General features: G+C 41.1%; 1 protein-coding gene across 6 annotated transcripts in view; it reads right to left on the bottom strand.

Annotated features, from left to right (window-relative positions):
• Positions 1–25,907, bottom strand: part of FKBP5 (FKBP prolyl isomerase 5) — a 116,422-nt gene that overhangs the window by 7,714 nt on the left and 82,801 nt on the right. For all 6 annotated transcript variants that reach the window (XM_044917349.1, XM_021684665.2, XM_021684666.2 and 3 more), the window contains 3 exons: positions 14,266–14,422; positions 8,514–8,604; positions 6,060–6,143 (listed from right to left, as the gene is read on the bottom strand). In XM_044917349.1, coding sequence (XP_044773284.1) covers positions 6,060–6,143; positions 8,514–8,604; positions 14,266–14,422 — 332 coding nt within the window. The remainder of the gene's footprint in view (positions 1–6,059; positions 6,144–8,513; positions 8,605–14,265; positions 14,423–25,907) is intronic.

The raw sequence follows: 25,907 nt of genomic DNA, 5'->3' as shown, positions 1-25,907 counted from the left end.
AATGTCTGACCCAGGAACAGTGTTAAGATCACATCACTAGGGGGCACCTGGGTGGCTCAGTTGGTCAAGCGACTGCCTTCGGCTCAGGTCATGATCCTGGAGTCCCAGGATCAAGTCCCACGTCGGGCTCCCTGCTCAGTGGAGAGTCTGCTTCTCCCTCTGACCCTACCCCCTCTCATGTGCTCTCTCTCTCATTCTCTCTCTCAAATAAATAAAATCTTTTTTTTTTTATTTAAAGATTTTATTTATTTGTTTGACAGAGAGAGAGACAGCGAGAGAGGGAACACAAGCAGGGGGAGTGGGAGAGGGAGAAGCAGGCTTCCCGCGGAGCAGGGAGCCCGATGTGGGGCTCGATCCCGGGACCCCGGGATCATGACCCGAGCCAAAGGCAGACACTTAACAACTGAGCCACCCAGGCGCCCCAAATAAAATCTTTAAAAAAAAAAAAATCACATCACTAGGACTTAACACAGTCAAAGCAGTGTATACACCTCAATGTAGAGGTGTTTCCCCACATGCACTCCAAAGGTCACCCAATGACTAAGAAGAGAGAAACCCAGAGCAGATCTACGAGAATGTTCCTGTTACAAAAGACCTCAAGTGGCTGGTGCAAGAAAGGAGCTCCACTCGTAGAAAGAAGCCCTGCTGCTGGTTTTTGGTGATGAGGATGGGGCAGACCCGTTCCAAGTGGAAGGCCTAAGTCTGAATGAAAGGAAAGCTACATCCCCCCACTGAACATCCCACGTCACAAGTGACTTGTTTAGGGAAGAGAAGACTTATAGAACTCACAGGTTCTGCGATAGAAGGGCAGTGCAGAAATTTCTGAAGTGTTTTGAAGGAAAGCGTACTAAAATCAAAGTCTATTATCCTCTCTGCCTCAGAAATTTGTGATACAGTTACTTAGAAGAATACGAAATCCAAGCCCTTTTATAACAAATGCTGAAAGTTTTGAGGAAATTATATTATGCGTGCTATGGACTGAACTGTGTGTCCCCTGTGCCCCCAATTCATATGGTGAAGGCCTGTCTCCAATGTGATGGTATTTGGAAATGGGGCCTTTGGGAAATAATCAGGTTTAGATGGGGTCCTGAGGGTGGGGCCCTCATGATGGACTTAATCGATTCCCTTGTAAGTGACCAGACAACTTCCCCTCTCTCTCCCCTGCCGCAAGAACCTAGGACAGTTCAAGGACACAGCAAGAACGCAGCCATCTGGAACCCAAGGAGAGCACTCTCACAAGACACCAACCCTGCTGGCACCTTGATCTTAGACTTCCAGTCTCCAGAACTGCTAGAAATAAACTCCTGTTGTTTACATCACCCAGTCCTGGAGATGTTATTATGGCAGCCCAAGGTAATGGAGACAACAGAGCCTGAGGCCCACTACTCCTTTTGGGGGCACTACAAAAAAGAAAGTCCTCAGGAGTTTCAGGGTTTGTCATTTCTTTCTTTCCCTGTCTTTTCTCTTGCTGGATGGTGAGCAATTTGAGAATAGGAATCATGTCTTATCCCTTTGGAATATCCAAAGATACATAGCACAAAGAAGCCCTTAGTGAAGGTTTGCTGAAGAAATATTAAAGTCAAAGATACAACTATGGAATCAAAACTTTATCACTGGGAGCAGAAATGGAGAAGCGGGTAGAAACGAAAGGTATCATTTTATTTAGATTAGGTAAGGACGACAGGTATTTTCTCTGTTCTGCCTAGTTGCTTCTTCCTCCTCCTCCTCAAATGTACCTGTTAACCTTTTCTGTGTATCTCCTAATGTATTGTTATAGGGAAAGAAAAAAGCCAGGGAGGACAATGACCCAGATCTTATAATAATGGTAGGTTCTGGGGTGCCTGGGTGGCTCAGTTGGTTAAGCATCTGCCTTTGGCTCAGGTTGTGATCCCGGGGTCCTGGGATCAAGCCCCATGTTGGGCTCCCTGCTCAGCCAGGGAGCCTGCTTCTCCCTCTGCCCGTCCCCTTGCTTGTGCTCTCTCCTGTTCTTTCTCTCAAATGAATAAAATAAAATAATAATAATAATGGTAGCTTCTAAATAATCAGAATGGTGGAGGGCTATGGTTTCAAAAAACAAGCAAACAAAACAAACCAAAAAACCAAAACAAACAAAAAACAACAGACTTCGTAATAGTTCCTTTACATTTACGCAGCATTTTAATTTCTTGAAAACTCTTTCATCTGTATCATGATTTTATTTAGAGCTCAACTTCCAATGAACAGAAATCTTGTTTTGTGGTATTTCTGCTTCTAATGTACTAAAACAAAAGTTCTCAGCTGGGCGTGATTCTGCTCCCTGGGCACACCTGGCAATGCTTCGAGACGTTTTCTTTCGTTGTCACAACTGCAAGGAGTGTACGTGCTGCTGGCATCTAGTAGGCACAGGCCAGGGCTGCCGCTACGCATCCTATAATGCGCAGGACAGCCTCTCTCCAAAAGAGAACTATACAGCCCCCGATGTCAATAGTGCCAAGGCTGAGAAATCCTGTACTGAATGAAGGGAGGGAGGAGAAAGAAGGCAGGGTGGACACTTCCTTAGAGGAGTTTTTTTTAAAACCTAAAATCCTAGAGTTATGGATGACTTGTTTCTAAATTACAGCATTGGTTTCTTGGTTCAGCAAAGTCAAAACACGGCAAAGCCTGGTTTGTCTGAAAGGGGTTCGGTGGCTGAACGATGACCCTTAACTAGCTTGCTCGAGAAATGTTTTTTTCTCAAGGAGCACAAGGGGGCGCGAGAGCCCCGTATCACTGCAGCATCCTCAGCCTTCTCACCACTCTGTCTCCAAGTCAGAAAAGAGAAACACTAACCAAGTACCATAGTTAATGCTCCTGTCCTGCAGAATACTATCAGCTCTGAGGGCAAAAATCAGGTCTGTTTAATTGGCTTGCACAATGCCTGGCATCATGGTATGTTGTTCTCTGTTAATTATTTTCAGAGCCAAATGGAGAGAGTCTTCTGCCTTTCTTCTCTTTAGTGTTTAGAGGTTGATATGAGGAGTTTACAATCTAAACAGCAAAATGATTCCCATTTTAAAACTGAATACGATTCAACACTTTACTAAGCGGACAATTTACCCACTTATGTGTAAACCAAACCCACAGGTCGATGAAAATGGAGCTGTAATGTACCAGATGGCATGAAGTGTAGATTTTTGCTTCACCCCATCTCTGCTCTCACCCACACATCTGGACTCTGTGCATGTGCTCCATGTGCCAAGTCAAACACTCTGGAAAGACGAGGCCCGGGAGGGCAGAGTGGCAGATTGAAACCTGCCCTGAAATTTTAAAAGGGGATGTGTACAGGAAACTATCTGCCGACCATTTTGAAGTCTTACATCTAAAACTAGGATCACTGCTGGGATCTTTTACCTATAATTATGAAGGTGCCTCCAGGGAAGTCTCTAGTAGTACAAAATGTTCGGAGACATTCTGGGAGAAAAGTCTTAGGTCAGTGGTTTTGAACCTTCCATTAATTTTCCCCCAACAGACTAATGTTTTGACAGATTTTGTCTATCAAATTGCATGTTAAAAATAATATGTTCCATATGTGTGACTGCCAATCCAGATTTTATCCAAAGATCAGTAATTTTAAGAGGGTTCATAATATTATGAAATACAGAAATCATTACTGCAATTGTGATGCTTAGAAGCGACAAAGTTAAGTAACTGTATTGGACACGGAAGCACGGCTTTCTGCTACTGATCACTAATTCTGGCCATCTCTCTCTATAGGTGTTCAGGACACAGCTATATGACACGTGGCTCTGCCACATTACTTCATTACCAATAATGTCCCCTAAAGTTCTGAGTCATCAGCAACCAATTAGAGCTTCTGAAGAGCTGAGCTGTTTTACTACACAGAGTTGATATAATTCTAGTCAAATGCCAAAAACCCCAACTACCCCCATCCCCAAACTATTAATATTCTATTTAGAAGTTTGGGAAATAAAAAAAATATAGTAAGGACTTTTACAGACTCCAGGTATATAGGAAACACCATTTAGGACCTATGGTCCTAAGGGATTTTACAAAAAATATTTTATTCTAGCATATTGTGTATTTGAGTCTACAAATAACTCCTGTGGAATCTTACTTGAATAGCTTAGAAGTACCCAATATATTTCAATTAGAATTTTAAAAAAATCAAACTTGCTCTCAAGAGTTTTAAAACTCACAGAACTTTAGGGCTGGAAAGAAACTTGGGTATCATCTAATCTAACTCCTTTTCTTTTTTTTTTTTTTTAAGATTTTATTTATTTGTCAGAGAGAGAGAGAGCACAAGCAGGGGGAGCAGCAGAGGGAGAAGCAGGCTCCCTGCTGAGCAAGGAGCCCAATGCAGGACTTGATCCCAGGACCCTGGGATCATGACCTGAGCCGAAGGCAGACACTTAACCGACCGAGCCACCCAGGCGTCCCATCATCACTTTTTTGTTTTAAGATTTTATTTGAGAGAGAGAGAGAGAAAGTAAGCAGGGAGAGGAGTAGAGAGGGATAAGCAGACTCCCCGATGAGCGTGGAGCCTGAAACAAAGTTCGAGCCCATGACCCTGAGATCACGACCTGAGCTGATATCAAGAGTCAGACGCCCAATCGACTGAGCCATCCAGGTGCCCCTAACTCCATCACCTTTCACACACAAAGGTAACCTCTTTGGACGTTAAATAGCTTTAAACCATTTGGAGCCATAAAGCCTCCAATTTTTCCCAATTTGGAGCTCATTCCACCATTCCCCAAAGCTTTCTGGTGATCCATACATATTACTTTAGTATATATGATAGTTATAAATAAATATAAATAATTATGTATTATCTATACCAACAGATTTCAAATGTGTTTAGCTATAACCCGCAGCAAGAAATGTTTTCAATCATGATCCAGTACCCACTGACACACAACTGAACAGATTTTATGAAATAAAATTTATCTTTACTACATAATGCAATACACTTCCACTGAATTGGTATCATGACCCAATAATGAGTCCATTCTCACAGTCTGAAAAACAACCACCACACATGTTGCCCCCTGGCTGTGTGAATTCTGTTTTGATTATTTAGTCTTACAGAATTCTCTAGCTGTTTCATGGGGGCTAACACGGCTTCCCCTCCCCCCAGACAAGGTTGTCAGTGCAACAGCAAGTCTCACAGCAGATGCTCCATAAAGACTTGCTGAAGGACATTTATGCATCACTGCTTTAGACTGTTGAAAACATCATCCAAATTTTGTTCATGGATGGCAGTGGCAAGAAGAAAAACAAGAAACCTTGACAAAACTCCATTCTTTCGCTCTCTTTCTCTCAAAACCCTTTCTGCTGGACACGGAGAAGGTACTTGGTTGGGGGCGGGGAAGCAATAGGCAGAACATTCTGATTAGAACTGAATAAAGTGCTGTTTTTCTCTTATATCTGGGGCTTTAAGATCTAAGCGAGGAAGTAACACATCACTAGATGTAACAAAGAAAGGGCTTTAGAGAAGCAATCAATAACAAATATCATTCAGGAGTTTCTCAAGATTCCTCATAAAATCAAGTGTGGCAGGGATCATCTTGGTCACTAGGGGAAATGAATATTCTCCTCCTGTCGGTTTCTTCTGGAATCTGTGCAAGTTCTCCTTCCTTTTGTCATGTGCCTTAGTGGCTTGATTGAGACAGTGGAAAGGAAAATGATGTGAAACTTATCTCCACAAATTCTCACTTGCTAACAATTATCCTATTCATTCTTTGTTTCATTCCACAAACACTTGTTGAGTGCCAACTACGTACCAAGCAAGATGCCTTACGTCTTGGGTGATACAGTGGTGGGTGGGCAAGCCAGACCTGGCCTGCCTTTATGGAGAGTTACAATCTAGAGTAGAATGTGTAAAAGAGGCATCTGTATTCTTTTTGTCACATTAATCCATTCTTTCTCACCATTTCTAATACTGAAAATGACAGCCTTGTAAAAATTCAGACTTACTCTTACCCAAAAGGGTGCTGATATAATTCAGAGGAGGGAATATCAGCACAATTCACTGACAACTTGAATAAATTCTTTGAGATAGAAAAGACTGTACAAGGACTCACCTTGAAGTACACAGTCCCCTTCTCTTTAACAATGGCAGCCTGCTCCAATTTTTCTTTGGTGTCCATCTCCCAGGATTCCTTGGCCTGTTGTATAAATTTGTAACAAGGGTTAGATGAACAGAGAAGGAAAAAGCATCAGCTAATGCATGTAAGAACACACAGCAGCTACTTCTAGGATACCCACACCTCAAAACGCACTGGCTTTTAAAACTGTGTGCCAGTGCCCACTCACTGCTGGGCTAGAACTCACCTTCCATGATGACCAAGCTGCAGTTTGACCCGTGCTGCCCAAGGAGGAAGAGCAGGCAAAAACACAGTAAGGAACCTAAGCTGTTGTGTGCTGTTAAAGAGCGCATCTTTGGAGTTATGAGGTGAGGACACACAACGAAACCCCATGTCCCTCATCTCCCTCCCTCAAACTTCACCAGTAAACTGCCATTACAATTTCAGCAAGTTGTTTCTCTCAAGCCTCAGTGTTTCAAATTCTAAAATGGGAACACTACTGTAGTCAAGTCACAGCTGTATATTCACACAGAATCTTTTAAATGCCGGGTCACGTCGATCCCTTCTCTACTGAAACAACTAAAGCTTCCCAAACTGTGTCAACTTGCAGATGGATACCTGGGGGATTTCAAATAAAACATAACTGGGAGGGTAAAGCTGATGCAGAAATATTTCTAAGGATTTCATGACCATTTGCTGTTTTGTATCGTGTGTATTATTACTCTCCACCATTAGAGATAGGGATCCAGAGACAACTGCACTTTTGGGATGAACAGCTGGATTTAAAGGGCGCATCAAGCGTCAACAGAACAATCTGGGATCCTCAGGGAAAATGACAGGGACTGCGTTAGTGCTACTTCCTACACAGGAATTACAAAACTTCAGTGGGTAACTGTAAAATTCTCCCTATTCAAAAAACAATTAGTGATGTATTCCTGCTGCCACCCGCCCCACCAAGTGAATAATGAGAGTTACCAGTCTTTCTGGCAACCCTATGTTGCTTCTAACAATTTAGCTCTATTATTTAAAAATCTAGTAACAAGGGCCCTCTGCATTTTTTATACAGAGTTCAGTCTTCATGGAGTATAAATATATTCTTAATACTATGAGGCGGAGAATTCAAATGTTGCTTCCGACAACATCCCGCTTTCACATGGTTTCAAATATAGAGAGCAGTGTTTCCTGGAATATGGTCTCAGCAAGAAGCGCGCGCCAGCTCCTCACAGCACACAACAGTGGGAATGTGCTGCAAGAAGCATCGTCCGCTGAGCTGTGGATTACTTGACTAAAATGGAAATAGGAAAGCCAAAGGTCTAAATAACCATATGCTAAAGATGATTTTCTCTCTAATAATAAAAACCATTGTGCTATGAAGGCAGCTTTGGAGGATCAGAGCTGAGCTGGCAGGCCCTCAGCAGAGGTAACCGGACAAAACGCGATAGTCATGACAAGAGCATAATATGTTTGTTTGGGGGAACATGGAGTGCGAGGTGTATGATCAGGAATGTCACTGTTGGGGGAGAAGCCCGAAGCAGTCCTCCCCTGACTTTCCTGGCCCAAAGTTACAACCCCACAGGACAATGATTTCCTTACTAAATCTAATAAAATATAAACAGTCGCATTTCCAGTCTACAGCTTAATGTACAGAACATGGAGGTGGTGCTGTGGGAATAAAAAAAAGGCATACGGAATGCAGTTCTTGAAGCTCTCCGGGGAGAGTGGGGCCTTGGTGATACAGAGGTGATGTGGTGGCATGCCTAGAACAGACATCCGCTTTGTGTGTGTCTGGTGCAGCTGCTGCTCGGAGCCTCCAGAAGTAGGCCTGAGACAGAAACATGCTCCAGGAGGGACGCCACTTCTGGAACCCAAGGCAACTGACAAGCTCTCTCTTTTTTAGGCTTGGACGGGTAGGAAAAGAAAAGGCCAGAGGTCAGCAGGCTTGTCTCTTGTATCTCTTGTCACAGAGCCTGGTGGCCCACGAAGCCTTGCATTTTGGATCATAACTTCCTCTCCACGACTCCAAGAAGGGTACGATCCATTCAGCATCGGAAAACTGCGCCCCACTCCCTCAAGGAGCTGCTTGGCAGAACGTGAACCTTTTTGTCTTCAACCCAGGAAAGAAAGTACAGAAAGAACAAGTCTAGGAACAAATAAGGGAACAAGTCTTGGATTCTACCCAAAAAAGTTAAAAAAAAAAAAAAAAAAAGGCTGACACGTAGGAACAAAATAAGAACACTGAGCGCCTTAGTTGTATATCAGCTGTGCACTATCAGCTCTCCCATACTCGGGGCGCAGTGTCAAAGACAAGAGACAAACTTCGTCCTGAAAAGCACAACATACGAATAAATACCATCTGTCCACACCACTTAATAACAATATGAGAGAGTCATTTACAGGAAGTGGATGGAGAAGAAATCTACCATGATTGCAGAGAAGTTGGTGTTTTCTCACCTTTTCGAAGCTCTTAAGTGTCACTTCATATATAAGCTCAGCATTAGGTTCAATGCCAAATTTAGGCTTCCCTGCCTCTCCAAAACCATATCTGAAATGGAGAATAAGAAAACAAAACTTTAAAAACACTGATGTATTTCCAGGCACTTCCTTTGGCATTCTGAGGCATCACGTTAGCACAGAGCTCACGTCTGCACACTACACACATCAGGGACCCTGAAGACAAACCAGCTGCGGATCAGGAGCTATAGCGCCAAGTATCACTGCTGTGGCTTTTGAAGGAACGCGGCTAGATTTCGTTTCCTGTTCTCCTTCACCATCACATGTAATGTGAACACCTGTACTCCTCGGGAAAGCTTGCTTGATGTGATTTTAAATGTCACTGCCTTTTTCTCTGCTTGATGTAGTATCTAGTTCTTTCTATAAAAAAGCCATTGTTTGGTTATCAGGACTTTTCCCCAAAGCCGGATCAGCAGGACAGAGACGACAGGCACTGTGACTGCTACAGCCCTGTTTATTAGCGGCTGTTTTAATACGCTTTTAACTTTAAAGTGCAGTCTCCTTCCAGTAGTACCGCTTCCAGTCAGATAAATGGGGTGGGGGTGGGGGTGGGGAAGGCTCACACATCAGGAAGGAAATTCATCCTCCCAGTATTTCTGCAAGACATTAAAAAAGCACACCGGAACACACAAATGATAGAACAAATACATCATTGAAAAGAACAGCCCTAGCAAGCTCTAACACCTCATCCAGAGAAATGCTCTCGGAGCTCTGTGGCTCTCACACTGTAAACTCTACACCTGTTAGCCAAAACTTACTGAAGAAAAGAACTGAGGGTATATAAATTGTTTTTCTCTTTTTATTTTCTTTCAGATCACTGAAGGTCTTTAAACAAACCCAGAGCATTCAAGAAGCACACATCTCCTAGAATGGAAGTTCTGGTGGTGCTTTGTCTGTCTGGTCCAATGGTTTCCCAGCATTCATTTCACCCAGCATATTATGAAAGTGTTCACTGGAATATATTCTGTTCCCATCTGTTTCAAGGCCAAACTACTCTTGAATATATGGAACGGTATTGCAAGATAACTTAGTAAACCCAAACTTTCAGGCTATGGGTTGAAGGATGCCAAAAACAGGTAGATGCTATAATACCTCCCATTTTCTCTGGAGCAAAACAACTAGAAGGGGGAACACACCTATTCTGCTGCTTACACCACTTTCTTTACCCCATGCCTGAACTTTTCGGGAAGAAAATGCTTACTCACCTCCACTATTACACAAGAAAATGAAAGCTGGAGTCAGAGAGAGGCACCGAGATATAAAGAGAGTTGGTAGGAATGGGGTGTGGTAGTTTTAATAGCAGGGCAAAGGGTATCTTCAGCAAAGAAATCAAAGAGGACATAATTACCAGTGGCTGATTTTAGGCAGTCATGACTAGTTTTCTACTTCAAGCTCTTAGACTTATATATCTCCTATTTGGCTTCTACCGTCTGGTAAATAACGGAACATTCCTTAACTGTTGGGAACTAGGTAGGTAGGTGAGTCCTTGCTGATCATGTTTACTGACAGCATGTGGTATTTGGAGCCCTGTGCTAAACAGGTACAAACCCAACAGACGGTCTGACACTTGCCTTAGGCCAGTGACTCTCGACAGCGGTGATTTTAATCCACCCCCCAAGAGGGACATTTGGTAATGTCTAGAGATTTGGGATTTGCCACAACCACTGGGGTGCTACTAGAACTTAGTGGGTAGAACATCCTATAATGCACAGAAGAGCCCGCACAACCAAGAAATATCTGGCCCAAAATGTCGACAGTGCTGAGGATAAGACAAGTTGCCTTAGAGGAACTCATGAATCAAAGTCCTAAGGCTAGAGGTGGAGGATGTAGGGTGTTCAAATGAAGAGACGCTGTGAAGATTTATGTGGAGCATACCATCCTGGGGAGGCATAAGACCACACCAAACTGTTTTGGGAGCACCTAGCCTGACTTCCAAGTTATACAGAGAGTTGTCTGACTTATGCTAGAACGGCCTGGGCGAGGAAGGACCCAGGACACACAAATTCATCTGACTGAAAGACAGAACGCCACAAATGGAATTCCAGGACTTAGCCCAGCGACAAACTGGGCTACAGTAACAGAAGGAATCTGGTATTAATGTTCTTGATTTAACAGTTGCCTGCAGACAGCAGAGATACAAAACGTGACTATTAATGACCATTAAGGCTTTATGTGCATACAAGAAGTACTTGCACCACAAGGGCTTACCAACTGCTTCATTTTTACAGATGAAGAAACTGAGGCTCAGAGAGACTCTCTCTTCCAGAGAGTCACACAAAGAGGCAGTGGCAGAGTCAGGATTCAAATTCAGACTCTGTGTCCCCAGAAAGCTGTTTATTTTTTAACCTGCACTGCCTCATAATTACACATTATGGCTCTTGGCAGCCTGTGTTTTTGTCTGGGGTTGGTACAGGACAGAAACATAAGGAAAGGGAGGAAAAAAATTTTAACTAGCCATACCTTACCTAAAATGAACACAATATAAAAGTATTAAACAGTATTAAGCACAATATAAAGAGATACTGTTCTGCTGAGAAGAAAGAAAAATTGATTCTGTGGAAGTGTTTTATGAATTTATTATGAAAACATCCTACCAAGGTGTCTGTCAGAGTCACAGAGGTGTGCCCTGAACATCTAGAGAATGAAATGCACATGACGCAAGAGAACTATGGAGCGTGAATGTGCGGCAGCCACACTTAAGCGAAACTCAGATGCAGTGTTTTGTGGTGTGTGGGGATCTGAGCAAGACGAGCAAGCCCACTGAAGGCAAGCACATGCACCTGCGGTGGGGATGTCTACCTGGTATGGCTAGTGTTACCCAGCGCACGTATGGAGAGCCTCACACTGCAGAGTGTGCACTTTATATAACTCCTCAACACACTAACCGGTATCTTGAAGAGAAAAGAACACGTTTCTTTCTAACTGTGCTGAATTATTTCTATGAAGCGTATGAAAAAACTTTCATACCTAGAAACTTTTGAAAACTTGCTTACTTTTATGACTGAAAAGATTTGAAAAATCTACCTTATGTTAAAACAGGGTTTCCTTTTTCTTGTGGTCTGAGGGTAAAATGGAATAGAAAAATAGTCACCACAGTAGCAATAACAGCTAATACACTGAGAGTTTATATGTGTCAGGCACTCTGCGAAGTGCCACTTTATGTGCATTTCCTCATTCAGACTTCCACAATTTTCTGCAGTAGATCTTGTTATCCCCATTTTACAGAAGGGGAAACTGAGGCTGAGAAGAGTTAAGTGACTTGCACAAGTGGACACAGCTGGTAAGGTACATAGTGGGGGGGGTATTAACCATTAATGACACAACAAACAATTTAAATGTGCAAGGAACTATTTGCATGAATAAATATAAGGATGATTTCTGTATCTCTTTGCCATTAAACTTGATATAGCCGCCCCCCCCACCCCGTTAACTAGCTCAAAATACAACGAACTGATTCATATAATCTGTGCTTGCATGTATGCAGAATTATCCTCAAGGAGCTTAAATCTGAAAGCACACAGTGGACATAAATACCACTCTCTTTATATGAGTCTAGAACTATAATTTTAGAAAGGCAGAGTAAAAACAATTAGATATTACCTGGATACGGAGGAGACAGCCTTCTCTATGCTCTACTTGAGTAAAAAATAGTTCCTTCTAGAATGAGAGAAATAAGTTCACCTGAAGGTGAAATATAACTATAGGGTAAATGTAAATAAAACACACTAAAACAGGAATACAGTAGTGGAAAAAGGATGACAGAGAAAAAGAAGGTATGAAATAAAAGGTGCCTCCATGAAGGCTCTAAAAGGGGTCCAGGTGTAGAGCATCTGTAGGCCTGGCCAAACCCTCATCTGGGAAATAGAATTAGGGTTCACGTATGAGGGTAAAGGTGAATATGCCACTGGATTACTCCTGAGGCTCCACAAAGGCAAGCAACTGTACAAAAGGCTGACTGTACCTATGGGTAAGTGCAGGCCATCCAGATTCTCAAGAACTCAGAATCCTAGGAACTGAAATCCAAGGAGCCAGAGAGGGAGGAGACTCCAGATAAGCAGATGCACTTTCATGCAAACAGAATCAAAACACCCTGGTTTCTCTCAAGGGTCCATTTCTCAAGATAGAAGGGTTAGATTCGTGGTGTAATTTTAGGTCTAAAAATAATACCAAACATGTTTTCACAAGAGAGACTGTTAGTGTCTGATAGTTCTAAGCTGGGAAGTGCTAATGGATATCCTTATGATGGGAAAAATTTAGGCAAAAATGAGTCATCTCCGCTGCCTTTAGATCCAGGAAGAACATTTTTTTTTTTCAGGGACTCTGTATAAGAACAGGTGGCACAAATTCAAGTGGTAATAAATCATCCAAATGTTTCTTCTACTTCCAACCCTCACATGTCTTACTGCCTCCCACCTAATTTAGAGAAAAGGAAAGAGGGGGGCAGGAGAATCAGGTGAGACAGACCAATAGCTTCCTGTCTTGGCATATGGCAGGCAAAACAAATAAACAGCAAAACTCACCTGTCAGTCCTATCCTTGGCACACAATAATCAAGTAAACAGGCTCACAGATCTTTGTGATATTATATGGCTCATTAATTTACTCCATGACTAACTGTAGCCTGATTTAATCGTTTCCACTGTTAGCATTAACTTCACTGAAAACACTAAAACGTTGACTGAAAAAGCAAGCGTATATCTGTTTTTTTTTTAATTGAAGTATAGTTGAGTACAATGTTATACAGTTTCAGGCATATAGCATAGTGATTAGACAATTCTACATATTACCCTATGCTCACCAAGATAAATACAGTCATCATCCATTAGCATGTATTAGCACAATATTATTTACTATATTCTCTATGCTGTACCTTCCATCTCTGTGACTTATTTTATAACCATAAGTTTGTACCTCTTAATTCCCCCTTCGCCTACTTCACCTAACCCCCCCCCCCCCAACCCCCTGGCAACCCCCAGTTCTCTGTATTTATGATTCTGTTTCTGTTTTATTTGTTTTGTTTTTTAGATTCCACATATAAGTGAAATCATATGGTATTTTTCTCAGTCTGATTTCTCTCACTTAGCATAATGTCCTCTAGGTCCATCCATTTTGTCACAAATATAAAACACTGATGAAAGAAACTGAAGAGGACATAAATGGAAAGATATACCATGCCTATGGATTGGAAGTATTAATATTGTTAAAATATCCATACTACCCAAAGCAATCTGTAGATTCAATGCAATCTCCATCAAGATACCAATAGTATTTTTCACAGAACTAGGACAAATAATCCTAAAATTTATAAGGAACCACACAAGACCCTGCATAGCCAAAGCAATCTTGAGAAAGAAGAACAAAGGTGAAGGTATCACACTCCCAGACTTCAAGATACACTACAAAACTGGAGTAATCCAAAGGGTATGATACTGGCACAAAACAGACACATAGGTCAATGGAACAAGACAGAGAGCCCAGAAATAAATCCACACTTATTTGGTCAATTAATCTATGCCAGAGGAGGCAAGACTATATAATGGGGAGAAGACAGTCTCTTCAGTAAATGGTGTGGGGAAAACTGAAGAGCTACATGCAAAAGAATGAAAGGAGACCACCTTCTTATAACACACACACACACACACACACACACCCCGTCCTTTAGATCGCTGTGTACTGACTGGTATGCTGCTTACCGTGGTCCAAGATGTAAAATACATTGTTCTTCCCGTTGCATTTTCTCCAGGGCTTTGTCAATTCCAATTGGAATGTCATGGTCTTCTCCTTCCCCGACAATGAATACCACATCTCTGCAATCAAACATCCTTCCATCATAGCGGCCTTCCAGGTGGACTGAGGGAGAGGAGACAGGTCAGTCAGTAAGGCTGCTCCGCAGGACTGGCTAATTTAGAGAAGTGATAAATGATTATGTCCCCTTTCTCATTTCATCTAGAGACACATGGGGTATGTCCTGTTGACACTTTGTCTACCCTGTCTGAAAATTTAAGAGCAATCCTATTTCTAAGTTTATACTTGTAATTACCAACAACTGTATCAATAAGATAGCTTGGGGGGGCAACTGGGTGGCTCAGTTGGTTAAGTGGCCAACTCTTGATTTCGGCTCAGGTCATGATCTCAGGGTCCTGGGATGGAGCCCTGTGTCAGGCTCCGAGCTCAGTGGTGAGTCGGCTTCCCTCTCGCCCTCTCCCTCTGCCCCCCGCCCACACTCTAAAATAAATAAATAAATCTTAAAAAAAAAAAAAAGATAGCTTAGTGGACAATAAAGCAGAAACACAGGTTTAATTTAAACCTACTATATGGCAGAGATTTCCTCACCTGTAACACAGGATCAAGATAGTTAGTAGATAATTATCAAGGTGCCACGAATTTAATATCAAGTATATGATGACTTAAACATTTATAGCTACATTTTGACTTCAGATGCTTGGAAAAAAAACAACGAAATCATTATTTCCCCAAAGATAAACAAAGGTTAACTGAATAAAGAAGCTCTTTTTTCTTAAGAGTCCTAATCTCATTCACAAATATATTTGAGTAAAACCAGAAAACCCAAAGCCAACATCATCAATAACTATATCACAGCTATACCCCTTAGTGGAGTGGTAACTATAAAGTGTGAAGGAATCATTAGTCTTCTATAATTTTACAAATCAAATTATTTAACCATCTCTTCTGAAATGTTAAGAGGTCAATTTCTTGGGGCCTAATTTCCTATTCCACTTAAACTCACTCAGCTCATTCCCAGGGTAATTTCATATTAGATAAGGAGCTTTTGTTTCTTCAAGATAAAATAGGAAAAATGCATGTAGATATGTATATTTTTCTTGATCCATTACTTTTTTTCTAGGATAAGCAACTCTCTGAATCATTCCAACTATTTTTCATATGGAAGATATTCATCCTCTTCCATTTGGGTCTTTGACTCAGTGAGAACAATGGATGGCTCACGCAATAGCACAGCAGTCACCAAGCAATGTAATAACTGGTCTTTCCTAAGAAAATTCTTTATTCTAACTTCTGTAATGTAATGGCCTAGATTCAAACGTTACAATTTCCTAAAATGCTTCTTTTCTAACACCAGTTTCTCTAACTTTAACTTGTTTTAGAGAGACTAAAAATTACTCATTCTGTTATACTTGTTTCATGAGACAGTTATTAGTTTCCAAACACAAATTCAATTCCAACTTACTCTACTTTTGAATTACATGATCTCAAAGGTCCTCTGAAGCTCTACAATTTTATGAATCTATGACCCAGTGATACAGTTCTCGATATAGGCCAGAAACCAGCTTGAAAACTAATTCCTGCAGTTAATTATTTGTTCAGTTAATTATTTAAGCCCAGGCCTGAAAAATTAGAGAAACCCTGAAAAGTAAACAGCGGTGGTATAGACATCAAGAGCCACAATGTCACATGGACATTTATACTTTAAAGCTCTCTATCCTGGGGCGCCTGGGTAGCTCAGTTGGTTAAGCGTCTGCCTTCAGCTCAGGTCATGATCCCAGGGTCCTGGGATCAAGCCCCACATCGGGCTCTCTGCTCAGCAGGGAGCCTACTTCTCCCTCCCGCTCTGCCTGCCGCTATGCCTCCTTGTGATCTCTCTCTCTCTCTGTCAAATAAATAAAATCTTAAAAAAAATAAAGCTCTCTATCCTTTTCTGATTTACTAGGATTGAGACCATCCTGATGTGCTTCCATCGAAGACGTAGGATTGGAGTCCAAGAAGCTTGGGCCAAATTAGAGAGAGGCATGACTCTCTAAACAAGGGCAAGAAATACACTGGCTCTCAGGGTGGAGTTGATACACAGAAATTTTGCTCTATGCCCCACAGTCATAAATGTAGATGATCCTATTACAGTCACTTTTGGAATGCTTTAGGTAAAATAAAAATCAGCTGATAGCACACTGAAAATTCTTTTGAATTAGAAAATATTTTTTTTTTTTCAGATTTTTAAAAAAAATTTATTTATTTGACAGAGACGGACAGTGAGAGAGGGAACACAAGCAGGGGGAGTGAGAGAGGGAGAAGCAGGCTTCCCACTGAGCAGAGAGCCCAACGCGGGGCTCGATCCCAGGACCCTGGGATCATGACCTGAGCTGAAGGCAGACGCATAACGACTGAGCCACCCAGGCGCCCCAGAAAATATTTTCAAAATAAGTTCAGCTTTATTATTATTTTCAGATACATCTAGAGAGATTCTGCAGGGTGTCTAAGGCTTAAGATATTTTTACTAAAATAAAGCTGATATTGCTAAAGGAATTGTGAGTTCTGAAAAGTTTATGCTCTTAAATATTTTAAAATTTGCCCAAGAAATCTGATGTTGACTAATGCGATGATACTTTTCATGAAGAAAAAAAGAACTGCTGAGCAAAGTGAATTTCAGCTCATGAACTGAGGAATCTTCTCAAGTACTGAGACTTACTATCCTAGTACTTCACAACTCAGCTGACAGATTTCTCTGTCTGAGGTTTATTGTTAGAAGTATCTTCCTCCCTAAAGGAGAGTACATTTAGTCGGGGAGGAAACTATCAGTACATTCATTGTGGTTTTTGGTTGATCAAGTTTGAATGTGTTTTCAAAACAGGAAATCCAGAGACTCTGCAAAGGATTCCTGCCTGTGTGTCAGTTTCCTAGGCTAGTTTTCAGCTTGATTCATATACTTGATGTTAAAATTATATAAATAATTTCAGAAGTTCTCTTTACATGGGACAACCCATCACATTAGGGGGAAAAAGACTGGCTACTAATAAACGTGTTAGGAAAGAGAAGTGAAGCAAGCAAGCCAAAAAAAAGGGTTCAAATTATAAGGAAGGCAAGCAAATGATAATGAAAGCAGCTGGGTGTAAGAGAGACAGTAAATGACAGAACCAGTGTTTATGGTTACCTGGTAGGAAGGTAAAAATCTGCGACTAATCTTTTTTCCTGCTAAATCTAACTCTTCTAACTTGGACCTGAACACTACCTACAGTACCATCAAATCTTCAACTGATACATGCACACACACATACACACCGGTTCATACGTACCTATAAAACCACCGCCTTTTCATCTGGAATGTCAGAGTAAGAGAAGGTATCACAGGCCCATGGATTCTTTACATCTACAAGTAGCAAAGGCTATCTCTCTGCTAACTGGTTTCTAAACTCAGAACACTGGTGTGACAAGTTCTACAAGACTGCTGACAAGAGCTCACACACCACCCTGGAGTCACAGAAACACCGTGACCACCACAGCAGAGGCCCCCTTCTTGGTGACAGATGCAAACATGCCTGGCTCCTACAGGTCCAGTGCTCAGGTGTTTTTTTTTTTGTTTTTTTTTTTTTAATTGTCTCAACAATTGATACCAAAGAAAACCGTGGCAACTCTGACTAAGGAAGACCTGTGGTTGCTTTTGACCTTGCATCTCTTAGTGCAAATACTCACTTAATAAATATTTAATAATAACCATCATGACTCACTGGGAGCTCGGCCTCTAGGGCTCAGGAGGTCTGTTGCTAATTCCAACCAGCATGATTTACGGGAAGTAAATGATCTATGACGTGCCCAAAGAGAATAGAAGTACATACAGGATGCTTCTACTTAGGGCTTTTTTGGTAGAGAAAAAAAAAAAATACACAGAAAGGAACATTTTCTCTTGACTTAAAGTCTATGTAACTTGGAGGGGGGAGGCCTTCCAAACCCCATGAAGTCAAACCAAATGAAATTACCCGAGCTTTGCTGTGCAATCCGAGTGTAACCACATCAAGTAAGCCGGGTCTGCTGCAAAACATCACTTAAACTGGAGCTCTGACTTATTGTTCTCTTACTGCCCTAGAGCAATTTTGTTTTGAAGAGCACAGAACACCCTGTTCTGAATGTGGCTGGCACATGAACTCGATGTGCTGACAGCAATTTGTACTCCGATTAAAATAGGGGGGGGGAAGGAAAAGAGAGTGTACTGCAGTAACAAAAACCGGAATGCAAGAACCCAAAAACTGTAGAATTTGTATTTTAGGAAGCAAAACTGAGAAGGAGGCTCCATAACCTTAAAAAAAAAAGTGCCGTAAATGCTCCAGCCTAAAGACGTTAGCTCTGGTAAGTGTCTGTTTTTCCCTTTTCTAATTATAGTAGCTGGTGTCTGATAGCTTTGCACTCATTCCCAAAACAATTACTGGGTCATGGGGATCTGAATGGGAATGTTGTAATGGCATTACTACTAGACAAGACCAGTCATTTGGCCAGAGAAAACCAGGTTGTGACAGGTTACTCCCACATGGCAAGGGTTTTTTCTGCTGCCTAATTCATGCCAAATGAGTTTCTCTCTGCCTGCCTAATAGAGCAGAATATCCAAGAGACAGCGGATTCTTAATGACCCCCTGAAAAGGCAAATCAGGAAACAGAGATGGATTTCTAAAATCAGGAGAGGCATATTAATCACCGATTAGAAAGAGAAACTGTCCCCATCAAGCAGGGTGGTCAAATTGCCCCCAACCAGCCTCCTTCCTCCTCTGCAGCACTTCATACCGTGAGAGGTGACCAAATGCCACTGTGCAAGTGCTGACAGAACTGAGGGGCGGACGCTGAGGGCGGGCATGCGCCCTGACTACTTGACTAGAAGAATTCATGCAAATGGATGACAGATGATAGGTCTTAGTCTCAACAGGAAGCAAACGCACAGCAATAAATTCTATACCAACACAAGTCCGCATCACTCCTCTCTACACCGGGTGAGCTCTTTAGTCAGACCTGGATTCCAGTCCCCTTCTGCCACTTGCCAGTTGTGGCTTTGGGCAAGGTCATCTAAATGATCTGAAGCTCAGTCGCCTCATCCACAAAAGAGGGAAAACAAGACTGGCTAACTAGTAGTTGCGGAGAGGATTAAATCAGGGCCCGAATGAAAGCCTTGAGCCCAGCACCCGGCATTCGTTCCCTCTTACGTCAGGGTATCTACTATGTGAGGACACTGTGATATGTGTGGATACACAGAGATGAACTCAATGGAAGTTAGCTATGATTCTTTGCCTGCAATCAGTGGCAAATTATACCAGATTAAACATGTTTTAGAACTCTGGTTCAAGAAGCCACTTAGTGCTCCACAGAGAGCACTGTCGCTGTATGAATAAAACTCAGAGCAGGGAGGCAAAGGCAATGTCTTACCCTTCTTTTGTACCTCACAGTGCCTAACACACAGTTCAAGGCCAGAAAGTAAATTTTATTTAACAATTAATTTGAAAACAGGGCATTAAGGAAAATGGTAGTAATTTTCACTCACTTATGGGAATTTTCCTTTTTGAATATTAGTCAGTACTCCTATTTTTAATAAATTCCAAGAGCTATTTAAATTTTTTACTGATATGGAGCTTCTGTCTTTTAATACTATTTTAAAATAAATGATCCATTGGCTGGATTTTTTTAAATAACAAAAAGGACTATTTTCTACTAAGATTTTATTCTACTTGAAGACTTGAAGCTGCCTTTTTAGAAGGAGCTACATAAATTCAAGATATTTGAAAGAATAAACACTGTCCATTTTAGACCACGTGCCACACTGTATTACTTTGTGAAAACATATAATAAAGTGGTTTCAAGAATTTGCTCTCTCTTACTGGACAAAATTTACCAGGACATTCACAAATAATTCAAAAGCATGTAAAAAACAAAACCAAAAAAACCTCATAGCTCTATCAGATCTCAACATGGGCATACCTGAAATCACTCCTCTATTTCCAATTTTTGGTACCATTTGGTTTTTGATATTTATTTATTGACAAAAAAAGAGAGAGAATGAGCATGTGAGGGAGGGGGGATGGTGATGGAGAGGGGGAGGGGGAATCTCAAGCAGGCTCCACGCCCAGCGTGAGCCTGATGCAGGGCTCAGTCACACCACGAGATCATGACATGAGCCGAAATCAAGAGTTGGACACTTAATCAACTGAGCCACCCAGGCACCCCAAGAAAATAATTTTCGACAATTTTGCCTCCCCTCTCCATTTCCCATCTCCACCGCATTTTGTTAAAATGACCCAGAACCTAGTTCCAGATTGTTAAACTATTATTATTTTTGACATTATAGTTTTGCTGTATCTGGGATCTGTCAAGATAAATGCATCCAACTTCACTGACATGTTATGGAAATTACTTTTTTGCTCACTAATGTTGCTTATGCCTTGAAGTCTTCACTTCTTGGCTTTATTTTTTGTGATATTTTAGTATATCCTACAGTATTTTTTTCAAAAAGGGCATGAGTCTGCATATTCCAAAAAGCTGATTTTGTTCTTCTACTTAAAGGAATCAACAGAGTATACAACTCTAGGTTCAAAATACTCAGAGTCGCAATGCTCAAAGCATTGTCATGTAGTATTTAGTGTCATGGATAAGTCTGATGTCATTCTGATTCTCATTCCTTTGCATAGAGCTTATTCCTCCATGGAAAAGTTCAAAATTTTCTTTTTAAGTTGTGGAATTAAGAAATTTCACCAGAATGTATCTAGGTGAAAAAGCACTCTTTACTGCTGTAGGCCCCTCTCAACTGGCCCTTTCAACTCCTAAGGCTCTTCTATCTTCTCTAGGAAATTTTCTTCTATCACGTTTGATTAGATTCAATTGGTCTATCTTTGATTTTTCAACCCTATCTTCTTTCTTCCACCTTCCATATCTTTGGGTTTTCTTGCTCTATGTTCTGAGAGATCCTAGACCACCTTTCTTATATCACCAATTCAGAATTCTGGGACTGCCCATTTTGCCTTTCAACCCTTCCTCTGAGTTCCAATTTTGACAATAATTTTCTTAATTTCCAGAAACTTTATCTTCGTTTTCCTTTCTCAGAGAAGCTGGTTTTTTGACTTGTAAATTTAATGTCCTGTTAAGTATCTCTGAAGATAGTAATAAGAATTTTATTTTTTAAAAAAATATTTTTAATTTATTTGAGAGAGAGTGTGTCTGTGTTCGCATGGGGGTTGGGGGGAGGAGGAGCAGAGGGAGAGGGACACTGTGCTGAGTGCTGAGCCCAACATGGGGCTTGATTCCAGGACCCTGAGATCATGGCCTAAGCTGAAATCGAGATTTGGACGCTTAACTGACTGAGCCACCCAGGCGCCCCAGTAATAATAAATATTTTAAAAGTTCTCTTTATTTCTTCTTAGTCTATCTTGGTACTTCTTCTCATGGGTACTTGCTGATGTTTCTTTGTTATCTGATCATATTATAAAGGAAGGATGCAGAAAGATCAAATGATTGTCGATAACGGGCACAGTTTTTCTAAGTTATTAGATACATTTCCATGGTAGGCTTTTCCCCAAAGGGGTGGGCTGATTGTGGAAATCTATGGGTGGAGATTCCAGAAATATTTACCGAGCATTTACTATGAGCTGAGCACAATGTGCCCATGAAGGCTGGGGACACCTTTCCCCAGTGGTGATATATGAAAAAGTCTTACTTCAGAAGCAAAATACTTGAGCCTATTTACTACTGTGCAGAGCTATTTCACTTTTCTTCCCCTTCAAATCTGCTTTAAACGTTCAAAGATACTTTATGTCCTCATTCTCTAGTGCAAGTCCTAACACATGGAGTCTTCTGAGGCAGATCCCTATTTTAAGAAATCCGGCCTTACTGACTTTAGCCCGGGAACAAAGACACAGCCAGACCCTAGAGTAATTCTCAATCCTTGGTTGCAAATTAGAATCACCCGGGGAGTTTAAAAATGTGTGCCTAGAGGGGCGCCTGGGTGGCTCAGTCATTAAGCGTCTGCCTTCAGCTCAGGTCATGATCCCGGGGTTCTGGGATGGAGTCCCGCATCGGGCTCCCTGCTCAGCAGGAAGCCTGCTTCTCCCTCTCCCACTCCCCCTGCTTGTGTTCCCTCTCTCGCTGTGTCTCTCTCTATCAAATAAATAAAATCTTAAAAAAAAAAAAATGTGTGCCTAGAGTTCCAGCCTGTGAGATTTAAGATTCTTATTTAACTGGTCTGGGCATTCAGGATTTTAAAAGCTCCCCAGGTAATTCTAAATTCAGCCAAAGTTGAGTACTGCTACTAAAGTTTACTGCCCCAACTGTTCCATATTGTTTTAAAACAACTCTGATGATTGCCCCATAGCCTGCTTTGGCTCCCTTGTACCAGCTGACTGTGAGCTTGGAGTTCTGCCCAAGTTTGTTGAGAAGAATGGTATGTACCTCTGCAGAGATCTTCTCTACACCTGTTTTGAGTTGGGTTTCCTGAGTCTAGTTTCCATCAGTCCAATTTTATCTACTTTATATATTCCAGAAATTCTTCATAATTTCTGATCCACTTCTTGTATTCTCCCTATTTTCCAACATGACTGTGGATTTCTTTTTTTTTTTTTTTAAGATTTTATTTATTTGACAGAGAGATACCACAGTAGGCAGAGCGGCAGGCAGAGGGAAAGGGAGAAGCAGGCTCCCCCCTGAGCAGGGAACCCAATGTGGGGCTCGATCCCAGGACCCTGAGATCATGACCTGAGCCGAAGGCAGACGCTTAACCAACTGAGCAAACCAGGCACTCCCAACTATGGATTTCTTACTCTTTTTTAAAATCATTCTCTAAACCCCTTGCCCATCTCTTAAGAATTCAGGGGGATCTGGATAGGGAAAGGAGGTGAGAAGGAAGGGTATTCCAACAAACAATCCTGCAGATGGCTCTGCTGAAATGTTCATATTTGAAAACACTGACAAATGTGGCTGAAGGCACCGTGAGGCAAGAGAGCCACATACAGCCAGCATTCTGATGTGTCTACTCTAAGCACTGAAGTTAACAAATCAAAAAATGTGAAAGACAGGGCACGTGGGGAAGGAGGAGCGGTAGCTATTTAGAGCCTTATGTCAGTCAGATTAGATTTCTAAGAAAGCAAAGCTTAAAGGTAACAATGTAGCTACTGCTGGTAACTGAAGTATCAGTCGTCATCCCAATGTCAATTAGACTGAGAACACTGTGACTTTTTTTAATGGAAAAAGAACAAGCTTGAATAAAAATTACAAGATGGTCATCTTAAATGACCTAAGAAAAAGCACACTGGAACAGAATCTAAAAATTGATCGAATTATTAGGATCCTGACAGAGAGGGTAAAATTTCCTTGAGGGGTGTCCAGGTGGCTCAGTCAGTTAAGTGTCTGCCTTCAGCTCAGGTCATGATCCCAGGGTCCTGGGATCCAGCCCTGAGTTGGGCTCCCTGCTCAGCGGTGCTTCGCCCTTTCCCTCTGTCCCCCTGCCCCCCCATCCCCATTTGTGCTCTCTCTCACTCTCTCTCATAAATAAATAAAATCTTAAAAAAAATTCTTTGAGGAAGAATAAATCCTGTCAACTAATGTAAGTTCTCTCCTCTTCCACATACAAAATAATTAAAAGGAAGCAAAAGATCACAATTCAGTAAAAGCCTTTTGACTTAGTCCATCAATTTATTATTCAAAAACCAAACAAACATCTTGGAGAAATAGTATTTAGATACAATTAGTATTAAGAGGCTACAGAATTAATTTGAAGACTGTTAACAACAAAAACAAATTAATCATGGGTTCTAGGTCAACCCTGGTAGAGCCAAAAGGATTTGCTGATGACCTGGATGTAGGATATAAGATAAAGAGGAGTCAAGGATTTCCTTCCTTAAATCTATTTTCAGGAAGCAAATTATATAAGCAGAATACAGAGGGCAGAAAAAAGAAATTAAATGTCCTGTACTAGGCACCTTTCTACCTTTAACCGTCACAACAACCTGTTGTGTGGGTGTAAAAGATTATTATTCCTGTTTTACAGATGACAAATCTGGATGCCCAAGGTAGTCAAGTAACTTGTCTAAAGTCATAAAAATATCAAGTAGTGATTCTAAGATTCAAAATTCAAGTCTATCACTTCCAAAGCCTGTGTGCCCCTCCCCTGACTACTCACTGTACCTTTACACAGAAGTGACAGGCACTCTGTAACCCTTGTGTGTCTATAATGATATATTATATGATGGAGCATCATTGTCTCCTATTCTCTTTCACTGCAGAACTGCCTTTAGTTCTGGGATTTCTTCCTGGCTTTGAATCTAAGTGTACAGGTGATGCTATCAGAAAAGGCAAACTGGTAAAGACCAAGAAGACTTCCAAAATAACAAGGTGATTGTGGTTTCAGACAGAGACCACTTTTAAGTCAACCCTCTGTCTTCCTCCCACACACAGCGAATTTGTTTCAAAGAGGGAAAGCAGGACACCTTACCCTTGATAAGTAAAAATACATTTTTATAAAACTGATTTGTTCCAGAAAAAACCAAAAAGGGCTTTTGGGAGAAAAAGTAAAAATAAACCATTTACTCTAAAATTTCCCAAGAAAGTACAATCCTAGCAAGATGAGAGACAAAAATCAGTCATTATCCTTTCTTAAGATATTTGGAAACTGGAAAAGTAAAATGAGATAAAGAATTATTCAAATATTTTTAAAAATCCACTGATAGTATATTAAGGGAAGGGGATATAAGAGAAAAAATACAGGTACCTGCTCATTTCTGCAGAAGAAATACAAGAAGTATAAGCCAGGAACTAATGTGACTGGTGACCAATGAAAATAGGTAGGAAGGAAGGTGGAAATAAAGGGGAAATGGGAACAGGTTAGTACAGATGGGGGGGGGGGACACTTCTGTGTGTATCTTTTTGTATAGTTTAGAATCATGGTAATGTTTCATCCACCCCAAACACAAATAAATAGTTAACATCAACCAGTGCGTGCGGAACACAAACATAACAAATGAACGTAACTGTATTATAAAGGAATAGCATAACCACACTGAAGGGAGTGAGGAAAAAGAACTAACCTAAGTTGGAAAGCAGTGTTTTCAAAGTATGCTCTAAGGCTCATGACTAAAGGAACTATACACAAATATTTCCTACATTTAGCAAGTTTGTTTTTCACAGGGTGTGGGTTAGCAATTCTAAAACTTTCTGTATAAACTACAATTAAGCAAATAAATATATTGTGGATAATGAGAGCGATGTTTCTCACTGCTGGAGAAACCAGTTTTAAATAAGCAAGGGGAGAAGGTGAGAATGAACCTGTGGTGTCGAACTGGAACTGGAAGTGTTAGTATGTACTCATAGTTTGTAATATATACACAGACTAATAAAGAATACATATAGTTGTGTATATAGGCATATTGAGGCACATATACTTCCTAACTCTGTTTGCTTAAGAGGTTCTAGAAGCAATAACATTCCATAGTGTGAGTACACCTAGCACCCGGATCTTGCTTTCTAAATACCGTTCTCTAATAAAAGAAATCAGAGCTCCTTGGAGAAATGGCTGATTCCAGTCCCAGGGCAAGGAAGTTACAAAATGAGCCTAGAGCATCTTGTACCA

Source organism: Neomonachus schauinslandi, chromosome 8 (assembly GCF_002201575.2).
Source record: "Neomonachus schauinslandi chromosome 8, ASM220157v2, whole genome shotgun sequence".
NCBI lineage: Eukaryota > Metazoa > Chordata > Mammalia > Carnivora > Phocidae > Neomonachus > Neomonachus schauinslandi.
This window is presented reverse-complemented; position numbering and strand designations above follow the sequence as displayed.